Here is a 21867-nt window from a genome sequence, read left to right on the forward strand (position 1 = left end):
AATAGTTCACCTGGTGTTTGTCAAACTTTTTGGAGAAGAAACTTACAGGATGGTCCAGTCCATTTTCGTCTTCCTGGAACAGCACAGCTCCAGCTCCCACGTCACTGGCATCCACAGACAGCTTGAAAGGCATTCGGTAGTCTGGTGCTGCCATCACGGGAGACGAGGAGAGCATCTGCTTGAGACGGTTGAATGACTTCTCGCATTCATCTGACCACTGGAACTTCGTTTTCTTCTTTTTCAGTGTCGCACGTTTTCCAGGTTTTCTCCGATAGGCATGCTGTCGAATCGGTGTAGCGTTGGGTTCCAAGCGCACATCCTGGATTAAGGTGTTGGTAACCGTTGGAAGGTCCTGACAAATGGAAACATTGTCTTGTATCAATGTAGTCAACTTTTCTCGCTAGGGGCTCAAGTCTGCTAGAATCTGGCTGTTAGTTAATTTGATCTCTGCAGTCTTGACGTCATCACAGGAAATTGAGTGACTCTCAATTTTGACAGGTAATACTGGAACTATCGGCAGTCTGTCAAAATAACCTTTTAGCAAATTGATGTGACAATACCTACTTTTCCTAACCCTATCAGGAGTGTTTATCACATACCCTGTCTCATTAACCCGTTTGTGCACAACATAGGGCCCGAAATACTTGTTCTGCAATGAACCCCGTTTAATAGGAAGGTACAGCAGCACCTTATCCCCTGGTTTAAATTCCCGACTCCTAGCCTTCGTATCAAACACTGATTTTATTTTGCTCTGAGCATAGCTCAGATGCTTCCTAGCCTTCCTATCTCTAACTCTCTTATTCATCAATACTCCCTTGTCCATATAATAACCTGACCTCTGATCCTCCATCTCACCTTCAGTTAACAAGGTAGCGCGAGCTGCCAACAGATTTGGATCAGCCCCCTGCTCTAGAACTAACTCTTGTCTATTACAAGGTAAGGCCCCTCTATCAAACACAACTGGTTCATTTACCCTCTGCGGGAGATCAACAAGTTCCACCACATTTAGTTCCTCAGTTGACTTATCTACCATTTTACTGATAACCTCATCCATTCCAATTTCATGGCTCACACACGTATCAGACAAATCACAAATATCCTCTGGGTCTCGTTTTACCCTTCTGGCCATAGCCCTAGTCATTACACACGCAGTATATCTAGTCTCATCAACCTCACACTCTTCTATGGTTAAAGGGCTGTCTTCAATGAACAATTGGTCACATTGCGGCTGACAACACTGACTAGTCAAATCATTACCCAACAAAACTCCTATGTTTTCAAAAGGCAAGTCCTTCACAACACCCATAATGACTGGTCCCGTCACAAACTTCGAACACAAGAAAACGTTATGTAACCAGACAACCATATTTTCTAACCATTAACTCTCTCGCTAGCGGAGCTGACCTCACTAAACCGACCACTTGCGCATTATCGCGTTTCCTTTTAAAACAGTCCCCGACAAGATGGTTATCCTTTTTACAGTAACTGCAATGTGGACGAAATGTTCGTGCATTGGCTGATAGTGCAGGTTTATCCTTACTTTGCCCACCAGGTGCATTCCTTATCTGACTAGCTGACCAACTAGAAGACTCTCCCCGATAGTTACTTTCCCGGGAAAAACCTAGCTGAAATTTCTTCTTATCACCCTGTTGTATAGAGCTACCCTGTACTGCCTGAGCTTTGTGTATTAACACGTAGTCTTTTGCCACTATGCCTGCCTCCTCTATCTTTTTGACATCACGATCCTCTAAATGAATACGTAAGCTAACTGGTAATCCATTTTTAATGTCCTGTAAGATCAACAACTCCCGTAACTCGGTATATGACTCTACCTGATGAGAAACCACCCATTTATCAAACATCCCTGCCTTCTTAGCCACGAACTCATTATAAGACTGACCCTGCGTTTTCTTCAACTCGCTATACCGTAAACGATAATCCTCAGGTCGTAACTCATAAGCCCTCAACACTGCAGCCTTAACTAGGTAGTAATGACTTGCTCGCTCATCACTCATTGAATTATAACCTACGCTAGCCTTCCCCTTAAACTTAGACACGGCTAACAATGTCCACTTAGACTGAGGCCAATTTAGCTGCTTGACGGCCCATTCAAAAAGTTGGAAGAACATATCTACCTCCTGGTCGTCAAATACAGGCACTGATCTATAAGCCTCCGACATGTTAAACCCATTTCCTGCCTCCCGTCTAACTTCTTTAGTATTCAACTTTAACTCATGTTCCACTTTTAATTTTTCTAACTGGAATTCTCTATCCCTCTCTTCTCTCTCTCTCTCTCTCTCTCTCTCTCTCTCTCTCTCTCTCTCTCTCTCTCTCTCTCTCTCTCTCTCTCTCTCTCTCTCTCTCTCTCTCCCTCTCTTCTCTTTCTCTATCTCTATCTTCTCTACCTCTATATTCTTTCTCTCTATCCCTCTCTTCTATATCCCTCTTTCTCTTCTTCTCTCTCTCTCTCTCTCTCTCTCTCTCTCTCTATCCTCTCTCTCTCTCTCTCTCTTCTCTATCTCTATCTTCTTTCTCTCTAACCCTCTCTTCTCTCTCTCTCTCTCTCTTCTCTATCTCTATCTTCTTTCTCTCTACCCCTGCGCGTGCTGTAACCTCACCGTGGTGCAGGGGTGTAACATTCTCTTTGAGAATGGCCAATACAGCACACATTGAAGTTTAGAGTAAAAGTCAGTATCTCTCTGTGATGTTTGTATTTTGCACAGTTCTTTACACTGTTTTTGTTTATATCTTGAGTTTTTCTGTTGATGTTGATCATCACCTTATTTGTTTCCATTGCCATAGTTTGACACCCAATAGCCGATGTATTTTTCGTGCTGGGGTGTCGTTAAACATTCATTCATTCTTTCTCTCTAACCCTCTCTTTTCTCTCTCTCTCTCTCTCTCTCTCTCTCTCTCTCTCTCTCTCTTCTCTCTCTCTCTCTCTCTCTCTCTCTCTCTCTCTCTCTCTCTCTCTCTCTCTCTCTCTCTCTCTCTCTCTCTATCTATCTAATGCACGTTCTTCTCTTTCGTACTCAAATTTTTTAAAAGCTAATTGTTGTTCCACTTAACTCATTTATCTCTATCTCTGGAACAATCTCACTGTCTTCCATAACAGGTCTATCACCAAAAACGCCCTGGATAATAATTGTCTTTATATCACCTAAGGTTTTAACTGATGTTAAATCAATTTCTCGCTCACCCGCGAGTTCAAGTAATTCGGCCTTACGTGCTCGCTTAATCTCCACTACACTGAGCGTAGGCCTATCCAGCAAATTCTTATCCATGTTTAGATATGACGCACTTATTATTAATTAATTTTCTAGTGAACAACGTTGCTACTTCTGGTTATTTTGTAAAAATAATTGATAAAGCCCCCATTTACAAACAATACTTTTTTAAATATGCATGTCCCGTTTCAGATCCGGGACGAGCGCCCCAATTTTCACTCCTGTCACGGGGATCCTATAATACCCGTAACTGAATAAAACACGATTATCCAAATATCTCTGTAACTGTAACTGTATATGTATTATATCTCTTTGTATCGGGCAGTCCAATACCCGAGTGGCTCGGCTCTAGGTATAATCAGAGATAAGATCTTATATAAAGTATATGTAATATAGCACGTTTAGTTCACAAGAAAACACAACAAAACACAATACACTTTGGAATGTGTATTAACCTTAAGCTGACAAATATATTTGCCTCAGTTAATTAATTAACAACAATAATAAGAAGAACCCAGAACTAATCAATTAATTAGTTAATCACTAGGTGTCTAGTTTACACAATATTCTAATCACTTCACCGTGATACAACACACACACACGTGTGATATTTGAGAAACGCTGCCAGGGGAACTTAATTAATAAAGGAATTACAACTCTATTCCTAACTGGTTAATTTTTAGTCAACCCTGAACTACTCATTCAGTAACCTTGTAATACAGAACCAAATAATACTGGTACATATCACCATAAAGACAATAACCTACAGTTTACCTAGGTCCTCTAGGATGACTGGTTAAGCTTTAATAATTTTAGAACAGTGAAGCCTACAATTTACTTCGTCAGATTACCGGAAACACTGTCTAAATAATATTGGTATAATACAGTATTAAAATATTTAAAGTCACATCAATCACATCAAGGTTATACAACAGAGCAGAAATATATATATATACCACATCCGGACTGAACGTATATAGATCGTTCAGTGGACGACGTTCCCCCGGAGCCGTCCAATGTTTCTCCCTGATATCTCTAAAATCCTATCTATTTATTCAAAAAATCTAGAGACAGCGAATATCGCCTGGGCGCACAACGCGGTCCCTCACCTATCATGTGAATTTCCACCACTCCCAGAGTCGATATATTTTCTTAGATGACCAGACATACTCTCGCCAGTTCGCCAGAAATACAAGGTCGTAAAACAGAACTCGCGGAGGTATTACGTAACTACTGGCCACATGGCCTCCGCATCTGGTCTGGGTGTGTATTGAAAACAGCACGACCACCGTCGGGCAGAGGTATTACGTAACAAAGTGCCCACCTGGGCTTAAGTGCATATTGGAACTGCACACGGCCCTCTAAAACAACATCGCCACAGGCGAAAAAATATAAGAGCATGTTCCGTCACAGGGAGACAAGCCAGATTTTAATAATTATTTTTCAGATGAATGGGACACAAATATAGATTATCGTCGTCAAGTTCCGGTTCCTACGGGCTTGATTTATGTGCATGTAGACGGGACGTATAGCATATTTGTATCACATACTAGTATACTGAAGGCCATTGATAACGCACCACTTAATTTTCAGTTGTTACTGCTATCGCATTTGTGATGTTAAAATGAGACGGTTACGGTCAGATGATCCTAAAGCCTTTTATAAAATACGTAAGAAACAAGATAACTTAGATAACAACGTTAACGTTCCTCCTGTAGGTAGTACTAAACCAAATAACTTCCGGCTGGGTCAAAGTTCGAGGTGCACCGAACTTTTGACAGTGAAGTGAACACCACAAGTCCTATGATTGGTTATAAATGTTAGTGTGTTGGTTGTAAAAAATAAGTGTTTCTTCTGGGAAAAAATGTTTTTTATATTTTTATTTCATCTAGTACCAATGTGTCAAGTAGCCTTGTGCTTGAAACATGTATGGGGTACCTGTAAAAAAAGGTACTCGAATTTTGTGCGGAACTAGGGTAGTCATAGACGCTACCCGTTATCTGAGAAACGAGCAGTTTGACCCCCAATGTTTTCTGATTCACTTTAAGTGTGAGGGGTGGTATTATTTATATCCATGGCGTTTATGTCGATTGATACGCTGCATGTAGGAGTTTTAGCCACATATGTTACTATTGTCGTCGATGGGATTTGATTTGGTAGTATACACCCTGTAGATACATTTTTCATTTCAGCGAGTTAAATAAGAGCGGACCCAATAATGATAACGTATTTGATTTTAACATGGATGAAGTACTATATGAAGTAAACAATGACAGTACTATTAACGACAAATTCAGTGCAGATGAAATAATGAAAGCTATAAAACAACGAAAATAACATAAAGCAGCAGGTGTTGACAGAGTAGTTAACGAATACATTAAGTCAACCGCTACGTCGCTCATGCCAGTTTATGTTAAACCTTTTAGTACTATTTTTGATAATGGCATACCGGTGTATCATTATACCAATTTTTAAAAATAAAGGAAGTCGGCTACATACCGAAAATTACCGACCAATCAAATTACTTTGCTGCTGCTCTAAACTGTTCACAATTTTACTTAATAACCGTTTAAGTTTCTTTATTGAGGAAAATAATACCATTATTGAGGCCCAAACCTCGTTCCGTAAAGCCTATTCAACTACAGACCATATTTTTACAACACATCACTTAACAAATATCTTTAAAAAAAGGCAAAAAGAAATTATATTTCGCTTTTGTGGATTTTGAGAAAGCATTCAATACGGTACCTAGAATACAACTACTACAGCATAATATAACCGGTAATTTTTTTAGAATTATCCATCAAATGTATCAAGGTCTTAAATCAATGATTGTCGTAAATAACCAGCAATCCACTTTATTCCCATGTAACTAACGGAACTAACTATAACTGGATTAATACTGTTAAAAACACACCGAATAACTTGGGAATGGATGATATCTGGATAAGACAATCTTTCATATCAGTAAATTGTCTCTGACAACAAATTAAACAAAAACAGTGCGATCAGTATTTACAAACACGGAAAAATAAAATATTATTATACGCGACCAAGTACTTATAAATTTAGAGAACTAATGGAGAATAAACGAATTAGTACCCTAAAGAAATTAGCATGTTTCATAAATATAATAATTAATTAATTCAAACGCCGTTGACTACAAACACCATCAAAACCAAACATATTTAATCAACTATAATCATTATCCACTGCACTATATACAAGTTTAACAATCTATTCGTTTATAAGTACTTAGATACACATATATCTGTATCAAAGGGACATTCCGGAGTTTCCTGCATTGTAAGATGTTTTCGACTAATAAAATAGTTCTACGATTAAACTTATATATTAAATATATTTTCTTGTTTCGATTATCAGTGTCTGTATATTCAATATGTTTTTGGTCGTCTTAATATTTGTAAGAAGCATAAAATGGATTTTGTCTTCAAATAATTACGTACGTACGAAAATAAAATATTTTAGGAAATAAAATGAAATTCAACCTAGTACAAATATTAGAACGATTAGAAACACGTTTAATATACAGCCACTAATATTTTATGCAGAAAAATATATTATATATGTAATTACAATCATTAAAAAGTCTCTGTTAGTCGATAACATCTTAAAAATTGCAGCAAAGTCAGGAATGTCCCTTTAAATATCTGTACCATTACATAATATATTGATATGTGTGATTGTATGTGTTTGTGTATGTATTGTAATTAATGTATTTACTGTCAACCATCTTGTCACGTGTATATAATAAAATGTGTGTGTATATATTCCTCCTATGCCGTTGTGTAACGGCCCGAGTGTACATAAAGTCTTATCTTGTCTTGTCTTGTCTTGCTATCAAACACACAATAACCGTAACTCTGTTATACAATTTTTGGGGTTGTTTATTTTGTATCAGAATACATTCATGTATACAAAATGAGCAACTCCGCTGAGTCTTTAATTACTTTAATTTAATTTAATTTAATTTAATCAGATTGACGAAATTGGTTAAATGTTTAAATATTTTTTTATATCCTTTTTTCAACTACAGATCTAACTGGTGCGTTTGCGTTTCACAGTGAATTCTTATTTCATATTGAAAACAACGATATATATATATATATATATATATATATATATATATACGAATAGAAAATCCATCTGTGTTACTGGCACCTCTCCTGTAAAGTAGCAAGGGGGCTTGAGATAATATATGTTATATAAAGAAAAAGTCAGATGCCTCATTCAAATTTTCGCCTAGATCAGAGAAATCTGTCAACAAAAATAATATATATATTATATATATATATATATATATATATATATATATAATATATATATATATATATATATAGTGTGTGTGTGTGTGTGTGTTTGTGTGTGTGTGTGTGTGTGTGTTTGTGTGTGTGTGTGTGTGTATATGTATATGTATATGTATATGTATATAATATACATATATACATATACATATACATATACATATACATATACATATACATATACATATATATATATATATATATATAAAAATTATATATATATATATATATATATAAAAAATTTCATTTTGATTTTGATTTTTATTCGATCTTGCATTCACATATTTAAATGCATACAGTACATCTACACAATACTATATTTATCACATTAAAACAAAATATATATCCATGAATATTATAAAAATTACAGATATTGTTTGATACATTTATGAAAATAAAGCCTGCTCAATATTCTCCCATCTTTGTGTTAATCTAGAAGCCTTTGCCGGAGAGTATAAATATAATGAATATAATTCTATTTGTTTATGAAACTTAATATGTTCTAAATATGTTTCAGATTTGGTAATACTTTTTTCATTCTACATATATGTATATATTGTTTTGTTAACAATAAACACAAGTTAATCATGTCAGATCTTGGAAAATTAATAAAAATGCCGAACAAAAGAGTATTGGTTCTATAAGGTATAGTCATATTACATTTTGTTTTCAGTGCCTCAAAAAAATCCAAACCAAACAGTTCGAACACACTGACATTCAGCAAAATCCAAACCAAACAGTTCGAACTCACTGACATTCAGCAAAATCCAAACCAGACAGTTCGAACACACTGACATTCAGCAAAATCCAAACCAGACAGTTCGAACACACTGACATTCAGCAATCCAAACCAGACAGTTCGAACACACTGACATTCAGCAATCCAAACCAAACAGTTCGAACTCACTGACATTCAGCAACTAAATGAATTAATGTCTCTTTTGTGTCTCAACAAAAAGTACATTGTTCAGTTTCATAACACTGCATCAATTTGCTCTTTGTATAATATATTCTATAATTTATTTTGAACTAGAGGGATTGTATTTTGAATCATCTGTTATTTTAAAAGGAATATTATTTAATATTTTCCCAATGTTTATCTGTAATTTCTATTTGTAATCCCCCCCCCCCCCCCCCCCCCCCCCCGCCCCCCGTTTGCTGTGAAATAATTGATTTTGCATCTAAAGGCGCTTTCTCAATGGCCAATTTACCAAATTCCTTTGTAACTTTATCGTATTTTTCAATAAATTTATATTTGAATTATGTATTTGCGTAAGTTTGTTAGCATTGCTGTTTGTCAGTATGATCTTCCAACTGTTTGACATTGCATCCAATAGTCAATAATACAGGAAATAATTTACATTTAGGTTACATTGTCTGCAAAACATGTCATGTGAAATGAAGTCTCCCTCATTATCAACTAAATCATTTACGAAAAATAGTTCATGCTCACACCATGTCTTATAAAATACCAATCTATTATCTATCTTAATATTTGGATTAAGCCAAGGAAGCTATGATAAAATATCTTATGGGGTTGTCGTGTTAATTTGTTGGTGCTGAGCCCAGCTTGAAAGCACATCTTGCCAGAAATTGTTAAATTTTTACTTTATTTTGAGATATCCTTCTTTATGCAAGAAATGTTTTTATTACCTCTCAGAATCTCCAAATCATCTAAAAGAAGACATTTCTACGCAGAATGATTATTGACATCAATTAGCTTTTTTAACCATGATATTTTTAATGCAGAACAAAAAGACGCGATGTCGGGTATTTTTAAACCACCCTTTTTATATTCATTTACTGGTACCTTCCTCTTTATCTTGTCAATTTTCCCATTCCATATAAAATTAAATATAACGGACTGGATTTCTTTTAAATAACAAATTGGTGGTTCTGGGAGGACAGTTAAAATCTGAATTATAACAGCGCTACAGATTTAATTACCGTTACTTTGCCAATTATCGATAGGTTTCTAAACGAACAATCATTTAGTAATTTTTTAAAAGACTGACATTTGTCTATAAAAGTTTCGTTATGTGCATTATCTAAATTTAGATTGTATTTAATGCCCAGAAGTTTAAACTTTCCTTCATGGTTCCATATAATCGGCCTATTTATTTTATATTCTACACCACAACCCTGCCGTTCCCTAATCCAGACTGCTTGGGTTTTGTCAAAGTTTGCTCTCAGACCAGAACAGGACGCGAATTCATCAACCAAGTTCAAAGCTTGATTTAAGGACAATTCATTATTATCTACATAAGTGTAGTATCGTCGGAATATTGAGTAATTAAATATTCAGAATTTTTAACTTTTATTCCATTAATAATTGGATCATTTTTCAGAGCTGCGCTTATGATTTCAACTGCAATTATTAATAAATAGGGCGATACCCTTCTCCCTACCGAGAAAAAAGATGAAAGATGTCCATTGTTTTGAATACAACTAGAAACATCATCATAAAAGTATTGAACCACTGGATAATTGACGGACGAAAACCAAAGAAATTTTAACTTTTCCTAATAAAACACCACTCTAAAGAGTCGAACGCCTTTTCAAAATCTAAAATCAACAAAATACCGGGAATTACTTCCGAGTTAGTTTTGTGTAATAAGTCGAAAATTAGTCTGGTACATTCATCTATATATCTATTTTCATAAACCCTGATTGTGTCTCGGTAATAATATCGTTTAATACAGTTTAAATTCTGTTGGCAGTGGTTGAAGATGCAATTTTATAGTCAACATTTAAAAGATATCGGGCGCCAATTTTAAAGATAGTACTTTGATTTTCCCTTCATTGGAAGACAAGTTATTATACCCTGTTTTTGTGTTACCGAAAAGCCTTTGTATTCATATCCATAATTTATTGAGCGTATTAGGTATTCATGAAGATCTCGCCAAAACATTTTATAAAACGCTGCAGTAAAACCACCAAGCCCAGGAGATTTATAAGTTTTCATGTTCCTCAGTGATTCGCTACACTCTTCGTATATCAATTTACCTTCTAAGATATTGCTTTTTTCCTTATAAAAAAAAGACAACAACCCCGGATTATTATGGTTAAAAAAACTTATGTTCGTTATTTTGAGATGGTGTTTTGGTTTTAGATTTATAAAGTGATTCATAATATTATTTTTGTTCGTTAATAATCTCACTCCGATTCAAGCATAATTTTAGGAATTATCTTTTCAACAAAATTTCTTTTTTCCAAATTACAAAAATATTTTGTACTTTTATCCCCTTCAACTTTCCACTTTGCTTTTGCTCGAATAATCATTCCTTTCACTTTAGTTTCTCTTAATTCTGTTAAATGTCTTTCCGTTTCTTGAATTTCTGTTAGAATATGTTCTCCAGCATTTTCAATCTCATATAGATGTTTCAATTCTGTTTCTAAATCTACTTTTTTCTCTCCTTTTTTTCACGTTTGAATGATGCATACGCAATGGTTTTATCATTTCCCAAAGTAACTGGTCATTTATTGAAAATGTTGGTTCCTCGTCACTATCTGACAGATGATCCTCCACCTGGTATTGCCTTAGAGTATCTTTTATACCAAGTCTATATAATCTGTTATTGAATTTCCATGTCCTTTAACCCCGTTCAAAAAGAAAGAAATGTTTTATTTAATGACGCACTCAACACATTTTAATTACGGTTAAATGGCGTCAGACATATGGTTAAGGACCACACATATATGGACAGGAAACCCGCTGTCGCCACTCCATGGGCTACTCTTTCCGATTAGCAGCAAGGGATCTTTTATATGCACCATCCCACAGACAGGATAGCACATACCACGGCCTTTGATATACCAGTCGTGGTGTCAACCCCATTCATGTTTAACGAATTTAAAACTGATTTTAATTGGTGAATAATCTGATTTATAACGTACATCACTATCAGTATCTACTAAGAATGGTTGTAAATTCGAAGAAACTAGAAAGTAATCTAATCTTCCTTGTTTTAATGTTGCCCCCTCCAGGTAAGAATTTTAGTACTTGGATGAAGTGATTTCCAAACATCTATTATATAAATTATGCTCGCTAAAAGAAATGAAATGAAATGAATGAATGTTTAACAACACCCCAGCACAAAGGAAACTTGGCTGTTGAGTGTAATATAAAGATATATAGCCTAAATAAACGAAAGTCGATACAAGCATTTTGTCAAACAGTGTATAGAGCTGTAGTGAATAATGAATGAATGTTTAAAATGATTGTACTTGAATTATATGTTTAAGTTATTATTATAATTTATATATATATATATATATATATATATATATATATATATATTGTCACGGGGATCCTACAATACCCGTAACTGAATGAAACACGATTATCCAAATATCTCTCCTAACTGTATATCTGTTAGATCTCTCTGTAACGGGCAGTTATACCCGCGTGGCTCGTCTAGGTATGATCAGAGATAAGATCTTATATAAAGTATGTATTATTATAGCACGTTTAGTTCACTAGAAAACACAACAAAAACACAATACACTTTGGAATCTGTATTAATCCTACGCTGACAAATGTACTGCCGCAGTAGTTAATTAACAACAACAAATAATAACAACCCAGAACTGATCACTTAATCAGTTAATCTCTAGGTGTCTAGTTTACACAATATTCTAATCACTTCACCGTGACACAACACCCACACGTGTAATAATTGAGAAACGCTTCCAGGGGAACTTAATTAGTAAAGGAATTACAACTCTATTCCTAACTGGTTAATTTTTAATTAACCCTTAACTACTCATTCAATAACCTTGTAATACAGACTTAATACTGGTACCTATCACAATAAAGACAATAACCTACAGTTTATCTAGGTCCTCTAGGATGACTGGCTAAGCTTTAATAATTAGAACAGTGAAGCCTACAATTTACTTCGTCAGTTTACCGGAAACACTGTCTAAATAATATTGGTATAATACAGTATTAAAATATTTAAAGTCACATCAATCACTTCAAGGTTATACAACAGAGCAGAAAATATATAATTACCAAGTCCAAACGGACGTGCTCCCTGGAAGCCTTCCAATATGTTTCTCCCTGATATCTCTAAAACCCTAGCTATTTATTACCAAAATCCGAATATCGCCTGGTGCACATCGCGGCACCGAATACCTACAAGTGATATTTCCACAGCGACCAAGACGGAAATTTTCTCTTAGATGGCCAGACTTGCTGACGCCTAGTCGCCAAAATCACAGTCGTAAAAACCGCACTCGCGGAGGTATTACGTAACTACTGGCCACATGGCCTCCGCAACTGGTCTGGGTGTGTATTGAAACCAGCACGACCACCGTCGGTCAGAGGTATTACGTAACAACGTGCCCACCTGGGCTTAAGTGCATATTGGAACTGCACACGACCCTCTAAAACAATAAATATCGCCACAGGCGAAAAGAAATAAGAGCATGTTCCGTCACACACACACACACACACACACACACACACACACACACACACACACACACACACACACACACACACACATATATATATATATATATATATATATCGGGTGGCCAAAAAACCAACGTAACCCTACAAAATATAGATTTATTAAAACGTATGGGGACTGTAACTTTGATATTTCACACACATTACTATGTAGATATTTGCCAGATATGTGTAGTTATATGTTTCAGTTTTTATCATCAAAAACGTTTATATATTGGGTGCCCGCCCCCCTCCCCCCCCAAAAAAAAAGAAAAAAAAAAGAAGAGAAAAAAAGGCAACAACAAAAAAAGCCAACAACAACAGATAACCCTGCAGATTATAGAATTATTAAAAAAAGTTTGGGTTGTGTAACTTTACCATTTCACACCCATTACTATATGGATATATGCCACCTTCAGTGCAAAGTTTAGGCCCATAGGTCAAGTATTTGAAAATAGCAACATATTCAAAATTGTAAGTAAAAAAACTAAGGCTAAGTGCCCCCCCCCCCCCCCCCAAAAAAAAAGAAGAAAAAAAGAAGAAGAAGAAAACAACAAAAATAAACACGATAACCTTACATGTAAAAAAACTTATGGGGGCTGTATTTTCAATATTCCACACTATATGGATGTTTGCCACATTCATTGAAAATTGTATGCCCATAGGCAAAATATTGTTATAATAGCAATATATTCAAAATTGTAAGTAAACAAATGCGACGCCAAAAGCTAATGTATATTTTATCTACTTTTGTTTACTTCAAAAGGTGGCAATGTGTCCACAGTATTAATCGTTGACTGCCTCTAAAGGGTTTTTTTCCGATGAAGACAAAGATTAAAAAAAAAAAAATTCTTCCAACGTAATATCTTCCCAGTTATGTCTTATTTTGACCTTTAGTTCATTATCCGTGAATACTGCCGTGCCGTAAACAAACGTAAATAGAAATTTCTCTTAGCTGTTGGCATCGCATTTGTTTACTTAAAATGTCGAATCTGTTGCTAACAACATTTGTTTTAAACAATATTTATTAACCATTAAATATTCGGTTTTGGGATCGGCAATCAGGCATGAGCCTATATTAAGGCATCTCCCTACATTTTCCAACAACATTTGATCTGTGGGCCTACAGTTTGCACTGAATGTGGAAAATATTGATACAGCAATGCGTGTGGAATATTAAAATTACGGTCCCCTTACTTTATAGAAAATTCCTTATTTAGAAGGGTTATCGTTGTGTGTGTATGTCTCTCTTTGTGTGTGTATGTGTGTGCTGGAGAGGAGTGCACCCAATATTTACAACGCCCAGTACATAGTTATTGCAATTAAAGAATCAATGATACACAACATAAAACAAAACGTATGGTGATTTCTGAGAAACAGTGTACAGAGCTGTCCTGTTCAAACAAATAAACCATTCCTAAGAATAACAGATAAAGAATGTAACAAATATATAAATATATATCACAGATCAGTGTAGCCGAACTTGTGATCTATATGGATATATATATATATATATATATATATATATATATATATATATATATATATATATATATCACAGATTAATGTACCCAAATTTGTGATCTATATGAGTGTATATCACGTGAATATATATCACATATCAGTACAACTGAACTTGTGTCATATATGAATATATATATAACATGAATATATATCAAAGATCAGTGTAACCGAACTTGTGACATATATGAATATATATCACATATCAGTGTAACCGAACTGTGACATATATGAATATATATCACATACCAGTGTAACCGAACATTAATGTATATGAATATATATCACAGATCAGTGTAACCGAACATTGATGTATATGAATATATATCACAGATCAGTGTAACCGAACATTGATGTATATGAATATATATCACATGAATATATCACAGATCAGTGTAACCGAATTTGTGACATATATGAATATTTATTACCTTTTAGATAAATTTCATGCGTTTTGATTGGTCAATAGCCAATGCATACCGCAAGTACACCGTCTCATTTGCGTGAAAATACAGAATTTGCGTGAAAATACAGAATTTGCCTGGGTGTACGAAATGTCACGTGACTTGCTCGACTGGTTGTAAAAAAATAAAAACCGCGGATGAGACCGACGAAATTTTCTCCAACACGCCTCACTGATTACATTTCTTAAAAGACTTGAATTCTTTATGAATGGGAATACCACAATTCGGTAAATTTTATTTTTACTGTTTATTTGATGATTTCTTGAGCACGTTTGGCCCCCCAAAAAGTTTTCTACCGTGGTAGAATTTGGGCTAATTATCACGAACATATTTTAAGTAATAACTCGACATGCTTTTTGACAGGTTCTACAAGTTAGTACAACACGACAAATATTTTTGTTCGGCTGCAGGTGGTCAATTTTGTTTTCCCGATACGGCTACAATATAATCGTAAACGTTTAAAACATGCAAGATAAAAAGGCGCTAAGAGTTGTCTCCCTTTGCAAAACACACGTCTCGAAATGATTCAGGGTAAATCCGCCCGGAATCCTTGTTGACACTCTTAATACCCAAACAGCGAACAAAAAAGCTGTAAATACATTGCATAGTAACTAAGTTATTTGTTTACAGAAAAATCCAATATATTTTGAGGAATTTGAGGTTATGTTATGTTATTATTAAACACAAACTCAAAATGTGTGTACTTTATTTAAAAGTTTGACTGTTAGTGTAATTTTAATTTATTATTAAAAAAATCTAAAAGGTAATAAATTTGTTACGCGGGTTTTTGGCAGGGCGTGCTGGATTGTCCGGCCTGTCAAAAACCCACATAACTAATAATATCACATGCATATATATCAGATACCAATGTAACCGAACATTGCTATATATGAATATATATATCACATGAATATATATCACAGATCAGTGTAACCGAACTTGTGATGTATATGAATACATGTATATATCAAATGAATATATATCACAGATCAGTGTAACCGAACATTGATGTATATGAATATATATCACAGATCAGTGTAACCGAACATTGATGTATATGAATATATATAGAATACTATACGAGTTTTTGCTAAATATAATTTTTACGAAACGAGTGAACTTCCCAAGGTATCTGACCTCACTTTCGTTCGGTCAGATACCTTGGGAAGTTCACGAGTTTCGTAAAAATGATGTCTAGCGAAAACGAGTGTAGTATTTTATTTATTACCTACCTTCAAACAATTGAATATTTGTCATAAAAAAAATAGAAATTCCTGCATTTCGAATATGTAAACATTTTACACTGTGGCGGAATGATATCACAAGACTGTGCACTACGGTATGTCCCAAAGGTCGCCTCTTAACAAAATAGTTTGTTCTACTTCCGGTTTTTTTAAAATCCATATTTCGTCCCCAAACCAGTTCGCTACCTGTCTGGTCGTCCCAGTTTTACATATATACATGTATATTTTTATTACAGAAAAAAATGAATGAAATATATAGTATAAGTTGTGGAATGTTGTCAACGTAATTTTTCATGAATGAAAAAAACGTCCCGGTAGACTTACTGTCCAACCAATGAAAAGACGTACATCCGGTACGACCCTCGTGGTGCGTACCGTATTTGTACGACACCGCTATACGTTCACCAGGTGGGTGATAAACTTGTGTATATCACATGGATATATATCACAGATCAGTGTTACCCAACTTGTGATGTATATGAATACATGTATATATCGCATGAATATATATCACATATCAATGTTACTGAACTTGTTTTAAAACGTTTAAGAGACACTGGAGAGTGATGCCACCCCTGCTCGACGTTGAGAAACCCCACTCGCAGCAGACGCGTGTGCAGGTGCAGTAATGTATGCTAATGTTACTTCGGACCCAGATAATCTTGACTGATGTCACCTCGATGACAGCTCCTGGCATGGCAGCATTTGCAGTCCCGTCATGAACTGAAAACTATAAAAACGACCCGACAACCGCCGGTAACCAGTTCCCTGCATCCGCTGGATTGATACTGTGTTGGAACCGTTCAAGTCGGTAAGTGGTGCTTTCTAGAAGTTAACACTCTCTATATTGTCAAATTTGCTGGTGCCAGCCGGTTAGTTTGAGATATCGTTATATTTGAGATAACTAAACATCTATATTCTCTTGGAGAAAAAAAGTAAAATCACCGTAGAAAATCTTTTATTGCGTGAAATAACAGTCAATTTCACAAATACAAACACAAAAAATAATTAAATAATTTAAATATGTTGAAATAATTACTCAAAGTACATGAAATAAAGTGCACGAAATAACAGTCAATGTCACTTCAATACCGCCTCATCAACATCGACAAACTTAGCATTTCGCATTTTCCAACGTTTTGCATTTGAATTCAAAGCCGCTTCCTTAATTTTATCATCTGATTTTATTCAAGTTGATAAGGTGCTTAATGGAATATCAAACTCCTTTGCAATTTGGATCGTAGGTTTTGTCCCAAGTTCAACTGTCTTGATTGCCTCATGTTTCTTCTCAAAAGAATGAACTGTTAACTTTCTCTTGCATGTCAGAGTTAAAGCACAGGATCCAGCTACTTGGCAATAACAACAAGTTAATCCACTGGCCTCTAATGGTCGAACACAAACATAATTCATTAAAAGGAGGCCCTTGGCTTGGTTTACTGCCTTTATCGAAATAATTTTATTAAATAATTATTATTTTAATTTATGGAAAATACGTTTTCAACTTCGACACAAATATACAAAATATATAGTAAATATGTCATATGGGACCACATAAGTCATTTGACTATTTATGTCAAAGTTTGAGATAAACATACAAACTCTTACATGTTTATATAGAGAAACGGTTCGGGCACACTTCTTGTTTTGGGATAGCGTGACGTTTGAGAAAACGGAGTTTGACATATAGAGAGTTTACTATATATCTAGATACATAAATATTACAATTCTTATGTAATTAATGTTTATGATTTAAAAATATATTTGGTTAGGCTATACGCTATATATGACCATCAGAAAGAATCTACTAGAAATCTAAATAAAACAATAACAAAACCCCGAATAACATTAAAGTTTTAAATGGTTAAATTGAATAAGAACGACATTTAATTGCAATCTCCAGTTAAAAGAACTTATTTTACAAATAAGTAACTTCATGTTCTCATTGATCAAAATTAACCAAACGTAACTGTTAATCTCATTTGACCGTTACATTGTATTTACATATTTGTTTTAAAATAACGTACATAATTTGTGTACAAAACAGTTTATTTGTACACAACTCTTCCAAGTTTGTTTTGCCAGTAGGGTGCTCTTTGTCACTACATATAATGTTTCGTTTTTGTTTTGAGTTTTTTTGTTGTCGTTTGGGTTGTTTTTTGACATGTAATACTTTAAAGCAAATTGTGAAACATGCTTTTGACAATCTTCACAGAAAACCACAATGAAGATGTCAGGGATAGAGAGTGTTCCTCTTGCTAAAGCATTATGAAATGAATGACATCCAATAATCGATGCTTAATAAATCTGTGTGCTCTAGTGGTGTAGTGAACTAAATCAGCCTTTTGTTTGTTTCTGCTTCCTTCATTTCGACTCCTCTTCTTCCAAAATGTAACGACTGTTTGAAAATAGACACCAAACTTAAACTATTGTTTTCATCAAGTGTATTGCATTAATAAGATTTCAGAAGTACTGATATAAGTACAAATGTAATTAGAAACCAGTTTGCACTGATTCTAAAAAACAAGAATGTTGTTTTATATATGTTTGTCTGCTAACGTTATCCCAAGCAGAGTACGAGTTAGTATACGTTGTAATTTTGCTATGGATAGACCATCAACAGAAAGTGAGTATTTTGTTTTGATTATCTAATTTTGTATAGCTTGTATAGCATCTCTTCATTATATGTTGTTGACCGTTTGCTGCCGAATGTCACTGAAAGATCAGGGGGAAAAACCAGAATGGTTCGTTAACGGCACCTCTACTATTTAGTTTTTTGAAACCACAGTCCACAGAGGGAAATTGTTCCGACGACCCATAGCACCTCAGACATGTGCTCTGTCACTGATTTAAACCCTGCCCCATGATGCACCGAAGAACACTGGGTTTACATGCCGTTGTGGTGTACATGTTGATGCATCTTCGGAGATAAGAATAAACGCAGGAATCTGTTTTCATTAATTTCCAGGGCGGGACGTAGTCCAGTGGTGAAGCGCTCGCATGACGCGCGGTCTGTCGGTTGTTGTTAGACAAAACGAACTTTAACTTTAGATCGTTTTCAGTTTCGGGTATTTGAAAGAAGATGCACGATACATGATTCCTTGCTACTAATGGAAAACGTGTAGCGGGTTTTCTCTCTAAGACAATATGTCAAGATTACCATTCAATAGCCGATGATTAATAAAATCAATGTGCTCCAGTGGTGTTATTAAACAAAACGAACTTTAACTTTAACGTTTGATCGTTTTTAGTCTCGGGTATTTGGAAGAAGATGCACGATAAATGATTGCTACAAATGGAAAACATGTAGCGGGTTTTCTCTCTAAGACAATATGTCAAGATTACCATTCAATAACCGATGATTAATAAAATCAATGTGCTCTAGTTGTGTTGTTCAACAAAACGAACTTTAACCTTAATTTTCATTGTTTTCAGTCTCGAGTATTTGGAAGAAGATCCATGATGTCTAGAGTCGTGTTGTGTCTCGTGTTTTCCACTCTTGCCTCAGGTGTATTTGGACAGTTGGGCACCGCGGGATCGGGAAAAACAGCAAGTATGACATCCTTCCATTTTAGTTTATTATTTAAGTTTCCTATTTGTAACCACTTACAGGTTTAAGCATGCTGCAATAGGCATACACCGTGGCTAATTGCTAGTGGTTAATTAGAAAGAACTCGATGTATTATGCTTGCATTTGTGAACCATTACGGATTCAAAAAGCCCTAAAAACAACACTCTGGAAGCTCCTTAACACCACCATTATGTTTTAAAATTATAACAATTCATCACGTTGTTGGCATACGATTTATAATTATAGCAATGCTTATAATAAAATTTATTTCTCAATGTGAAGTGAGAGTACGCCAATAAATTGTATGTTTATTTTATACATTTATATACAAAAGTTACACTATGTTGTTACACTGTAGTAGTATTATTACTTAATATATAAATATAACATTTATCAAACATGAAATAGACTGAATCAACTAAAAAAGGACAAACACATAAAACATACACAGTCCTCATTATGTGTATTCTGTCCCGGAGACTCAGTCTAGTCAGCTGTGCTGTGTCCCCAGGAAACGTAATTGGATCTAGGCACGTCAAATACTTATAAGTAAGTAAGTAAAGTAAGTAAGTAAGTAAGTAAGTAATTATGTTTGTTAATCGTGCAAGTTAACGCGTCATTTGCAAGTTTGATTGGATGCACCAATACAGTTACATCTATTGTTTTTCTTCTAGTTTTTGGAGGTGGTCAAACATCTGTGGCAAGGCAACTCATGCCGTCCTCCGGTTCCGGCATGTCTGGTCTCGGCTTGTTAGGTCTGGCTTCGGGCAGTGACCTTATGAGAGACATGGCCATGATGAGCATGATGACAAACCGAGGCCAGGCGCAGTCAGCCCCAGTGGGTCAGAGATCAGGCGGAGGAGGAATGGGTGGTCTGGGTAGTGGAGCAATGGGAGCGCTGGCACTCACAGGAGGACTGGGGGACAGTTTCCGTCAACTTGCTGGGCTATCAATGATGACAAAGCCAGGCATGGCCTCCAGTCCGTTAGGCATGATGGCTGCTGGAAGTGTCCTCGATCTTGGCTTTGGAATGGGAGACAACATGTTAGGTAATATGTTGTTGCTTGGCGGTTTAGGCAAATCACAGTCTTCCTCCAACCAGCCAGGTAGACGAGGAGGTGGCGCTGGATTTTTCGGGATGAGGCAAAGTAGTAGCCAGAGTATAATGCCGTGGCTATTTATGGAAGGGTGGTGAAATGATCCACGGACATACATTACCAAGGCGTAGTGTGTAACCATGGATGTTTTGTTCCTGTCTGTGGTAACGCAAACCTAGGCAACAAAAATATAGCAAATGCATCGAAAGCGAGTAGTGTTTGAACACGCCGACTGAGCTTCTTGAGAAACCGACAGTAAAATAAGGTGACTGTTCATATTCATATATTAACAAAAACTGGTTAGATAGCTCTGAAGCTACTTTGTAAAATGATCTAATCAGAGCGTCTATGCAATTTCATTTTTTAAATTATTATTATTACTTCGAAATATATTTCCAACGTTATGTTTTATTAGTTTCTTCTTTTTTCGTGCTTAAATTTTTTTTCTCGTTTTTTTCTGGATTGTTTATTATTATTATTGTTGTTGTTTTATCATTGCAAAAATAATAATAAAGATATTTGTGTACCTACAATCAAAGTGTTTGTTGAGTATTTATATATAATGGTATTAAGACTGTTTATTAAAACATTAAATACAAAAAGAAGCAATAGGCCCTATTGATATTAGTGAATTAAGCAAGACAACCGTAGCTCATTTTAAACTACTATTTCATGATGTGAAACATTGATTAATTAATCATGGGCTATTGAATGTCAAACTTGTGGTAATTCTGACTCGTAGTATTCAGAGGAAACCAGCTAAAAACATACATTAATAGGTTCTGTACGACACTGTGACTTGACATGTGAGTAAGGAAACCGTTAGCAGTAAGGGTGCTTTTATGTGCACTTTCCCACGGATACCACATAGCATGACCTTTCATATAACAGTCGCAGGATACTGGTTGGGACGGGAAAAACCTAATGGGTCAGCCGAGAAGACTCGGTCCTACAACCCAAGCA

General features: G+C 35.3%; 1 protein-coding gene across 1 annotated transcript; it reads left to right on the forward strand.

Annotated features, from left to right (window-relative positions):
- Window positions 1-16688: 16688 nt before the first annotated feature.
- On the forward strand, window positions 16689-21431 carry LOC121380410 (uncharacterized PE-PGRS family protein PE_PGRS46-like). The gene is made up of 3 exons (XM_041509212.1): window positions 16689-17050; window positions 19672-19789; window positions 20482-21431. Exons 2-3 carry the CDS (start codon window positions 19696-19698, stop codon window positions 21000-21002), a joined length of 615 nt encoding a protein of 204 aa, XP_041365146.1. The 5' UTR covers window positions 16689-17050; window positions 19672-19695; the 3' UTR covers window positions 21003-21431.
- Window positions 21432-21867: the final 436 nt, after the last annotated feature.

This window comes from Gigantopelta aegis, chromosome 9 (assembly GCF_016097555.1).
Source record: "Gigantopelta aegis isolate Gae_Host chromosome 9, Gae_host_genome, whole genome shotgun sequence".
NCBI lineage: Eukaryota > Metazoa > Mollusca > Gastropoda > Neomphalida > Peltospiridae > Gigantopelta > Gigantopelta aegis.